The sequence below is a fragment of the Cucurbita maxima genome, unplaced genomic scaffold (assembly GCF_002738345.1).
Source record: "Cucurbita maxima cultivar Rimu unplaced genomic scaffold, Cmax_1.0 Cma_Scf00027, whole genome shotgun sequence".
NCBI lineage: Eukaryota > Viridiplantae > Streptophyta > Magnoliopsida > Cucurbitales > Cucurbitaceae > Cucurbita > Cucurbita maxima.
The window spans coordinates 2,206,281-2,210,072 of NW_019272043.1; the positions used below are offsets into that span (position 1 = coordinate 2,206,281).

At 36.9% G+C, this 3,792-nt stretch overlaps 1 protein-coding gene across 1 annotated transcript; it reads right to left on the reverse strand.

Annotated features, from left to right (window-relative positions):
- Positions 1 to 70: 70 nt before the first annotated feature.
- Positions 71 to 2,424, reverse strand: LOC111499895 (mitochondrial outer membrane protein porin 2-like). Its single transcript, XM_023151617.1, has 6 exons — positions 2,142 to 2,424; positions 1,997 to 2,064; positions 1,144 to 1,254; positions 947 to 1,033; positions 652 to 860; positions 71 to 540 (listed from the first exon to the last, which is right to left on the reverse strand). Exons 1-6 carry the CDS (start codon positions 2,188 to 2,190, stop codon positions 234 to 236), a joined length of 831 nt encoding a protein of 276 aa, XP_023007385.1. The 5' UTR covers positions 2,191 to 2,424; the 3' UTR covers positions 71 to 233.
- Between the last annotated feature and the right edge of the window lie 1,368 nt (positions 2,425 to 3,792).

The window sequence follows — 3,792 nt, forward strand, 5'->3', positions numbered from 1 at the left end:
AAAAAAAAAAAAAAAAAAAAAAAAAAAAAAAAAAAAAAAAAAAAAAAAAAAAAAAAAAATCTCACAATTCTAAAAAGGAAAAACGAACAAAATAGAAGAGTGGAAAATGAAAGTACAGACAATCCAGTGTTAGAGCGCCTAAAAAAATGAATGTGTGGGAGCTACTTACTGAGTGCTCGTTTTCTCGAGCAACGCAAGAATTTGAATGCTTTTCACAAAGAAGTTCTCAACAATTATGGCTTGAGAGCAACGGCCAAACCAAACTTGGGAATTCTGTCCAAAGCCTTGGTGTCAATCTCACCAGCGATGGTCAACAAAGATTTTGGAATAATTTCATGCTGGATGAGTGCCCCAAGCTTCCCATTGTTGTTCAGCTTTGCCTTCACCACTGTCAGATGATCAACAGCAATCGACCCTCCTACCGTGAAAGTATTCTCGTTCGTCGAGAATCTTCGTGTAATCTCTCCCACTGCGGAACTCCTTTTGAGCTGATCCAAATGGTGCACGTAAGAAGCTCTTATAGAATCCCCCTTGTCACCTCTATGAATAGGGAGGAGAAGCCATGAATTAGAGCGTGCAACAGATCCAACATAGTAAAGCAGTTGTAGATTTCACAAAAGTGATTTTCATCCAGTGGGAATGATATCTTACAAGATTATCGATGCAGACGAATCAGGTTTTGTCACGCTAATGCCAGCAGTATATTTCGTAAAGTTACCAGACGTGGTGTCATAACCAGCTTCTCCACCAAAGGCGATGCTTGGAGTACCAAGAGTGGCAGAAACATCAATGAAGGGGTTTTGATTCAAGGCAACTGCAGTTGCTAGGGTTGCGTGATGGTGGAAATACTGAACCTCCAGCTGCAGCAAGAAGGAAAAAATGAGATACATTCCATTTAAAATTTAAGAAAGATCTACACTCAAATGAAAAGAATCCTCCACTTTACCTTGCCAGAGTTATGATCAGGGAACTTGACTGAAGCAATAGTCTTAGTTGATGGGACAATATCATTCAATGTGATGATAGTAGATATCTGAGAAAAACAAAAGAATGGATAAATATGAAAAACGCGAGGATGTGTAGCATGAACCAAACCCAGAAAAAGATATAGAATAGTACGAGAGAGGAAGCAGAACAACTCACATTTGATGCTGTATCAACTTTAACATCAAATGTAACATTTCTGTACTTGTATAATGCTGCAACATCCCCAGATGAAAGTCCCCCTTTCTTCACTGCGGTTGATGTGAGGACCTATAAGACGAAGAATACAATAAATTAATATAACTTGACATGAAGTCACTCCATAATTCAACAAACTAACATGCACTAGCAATTGGGGATGGAATCTACAGAGGAAAGGCTCACTCATGGCATACATCAAACGACTCAAAACTATGATTTCAGCTTCAAAGATATTATCATATAATTCAAGGTAGAGAGGATTCATAGAACACTTGAAGTTTGGAGGAAGAACACAAGACAATAAGAGCAGAACTTAGATAAGGTAAAACCTAAATACAATAGCGCAATAACAACATATAACAACTGAAAGCCTGAAATAGCACCAACAGACAGAAAAAATGAAAAAGGTAAGGTTATAAAATGTCTTGTTCAAAATCTTTCAACTTAACAAAAATCCAGCAACATTGCAGATAGCCATTGCGAGTAGATCCTACCAGACATATCTGCCGTAAAGGTCCGCCAACATTTGCCAGGGAAAATTCTATGAATCAACTGCCGAATATTGATCCAATTCAAAACGAAAATAAGACAAACAGTATAATCGCACAATTAGCCCAAGCACTCGGAGGCAGAATCACTTCAAGGACAATTTAAAGCTACCACATCATTACACAACAGAATACAATTGCAAAAAAAAAAAAAAAAGCAAATCCAATGCAATAACATTGGGAAGCTTAATTAAGGACCTAGACGTTTCGCATCATGGCACAGAGAAATGGAAAAAAAAAAAAAAAAAGTGCAGGATTCATACCACTCCAGCATCGCTATGAGTAGAAACAGAGAACTTCTGATCCGAGATGTAGTCCCTCGTCAGAAGATCTGAAAAAAGAAAACAGTAATGATCATCAATCTTGCTTCAATGTAAATCTAGAGAGACGGAAGAATAAGAAGAATACCTTTAGCCTTCTTGCCGATGTCGGAGAAAAGACCAGGCCCCTTGCTCATCTTGGGATCGGAATTGCAGAGAGAAACGAGAGAGGAAGGGAGGGAAAGAAGATCCGCAGGAGAATTGGGAGAGGAGAAAATGGAGAAATGTTAAAAGTATTTTGAAGAATAAAATTTACAGTGAAGAGACGATCACTTTCCCTACACCACCAGTTCCGCGATTTTGTTGCCATCTCCCTTAGCTTCAAATATGTCCGTTTCCTACGACTAGGTTACAACAATTTCACATCACATAATAATTATAATATTTATAAAAAATTAAAAAATTTTGTTTATGAAATATTTTTGTATTTTGAAAAGCTTTGCATGGCACATCCCACACACACGTGCTACCCGACATAGGGGACCAGAAAATGCCTTTCCATTTACCCTGACCCTCGTTGCCTTCCTTAACCATCCTCGAGCCTCTTTTGCGCCGCCTTCCTAATAGAAGCCATCAAGTTGACCCCTAAGGTTCAATTCCATGGTCGAAAACGTTGTAATAAGAAATTAAGTAACACGAATATCTCCAATAGTTAGTCTATTTCTTTCTAACCGAAGAAATTAAAAAATTGGATATGCAACCCCCCAAACCCACTTCTAGTAAATATTTATTTCCCCTCTCTAACCGATGTGAGATCTCATAATTCACCCCCTTCGAGGCCCAATGTCCTTGTTGGCACACTGCATGATGTCTGGCTCTGATACCATTTGTAACCGTCCAAACACTCCGCTAGCAAATATTGTCTGCTTTGACTCGTTACGTATTCTCGTCAGCCTCACAATTTAAAAAAAAATAATCAAGAACACCCTTAAACTTTTTTAAAAGTCTAAAAAATACTCATACCTTGATATACATCCCAACAAATAAGCATGGACAATACCAAAAATACAACTATCTTGACTTTATTTTCACTACCTCCCCAACAATGCCATCTTTCGCATGTGTGTCTTACCTCTACTTAGAAAAAGAAATATCAAACATGGTTTTAGTATTTAAGATAATTGTAGTGGCAAACACCTTGAGTAGAAAATTGACTTACATGTCAGCATTGTTCGTCTGTCAGTAAACCGATGATTACAAAGTAGATTATAGATGTATACCAAATAGATCCACATTTGATTGAGAAATGGTGCCTCTTAGAAACCAAACGAGCCAAATAGGTCTCACTAGCATCCGATGCAACGGCCCAGATCCACTGCTAGCAGATATTGTTTCTTTAGGATGTTTTGTTCTCCTCCTTAATCAATATAAGACATCACATCCGATAAAGAAATTCATAGGTAAAAACAGTTGTGTATGCCCAAAAATATTGAGTTAAAGAATGAGGTATTAACGTGCGCTTATTGTTACCATTCTCAATACATCGATCTGGTGGTGAAAATGAAAAGAAATATAAAAGAGTTTGTGAGCAAATGTTTTTACAAGTTGAATCTAATTATTTTATGATTGTTGTTATACAATTTGGTGAACATTGAATCAATTGAAAGTTGAGACAGAGAAATGTATTATCACTCTCAGTCATCTAAATTCATTGGTGGGCAACAAATTGTTGCACAAAAAATCAGAATTACATATTTCGTAATTCTCAAAAAAAAAAAAAAAAAAAAAAAATTATTTTT

Excerpts from the sequence above, each read along its gene's own strand:
- LOC111499895 (XM_023151617.1), bottom strand. The coding sequence starts at position 2,190 with ATGAGCAAGGGGCCTGGTCTTTTCTCCGACATCGGCAAGAAGGCTAAA. Across the intron at positions 1,034-1,143 it reads AAGTTGATACAGCATCAAAT|ATATCTACTATCATCACATT; the intron begins GTGAGTTGTTCT and ends TGTTTTTCTCAG. Across the intron at positions 541-651 it reads TCGTCTGCATCGATAATCTT|AGGTGACAAGGGGGATTCTA; the intron begins GTAAGATATCAT and ends CCCTATTCATAG.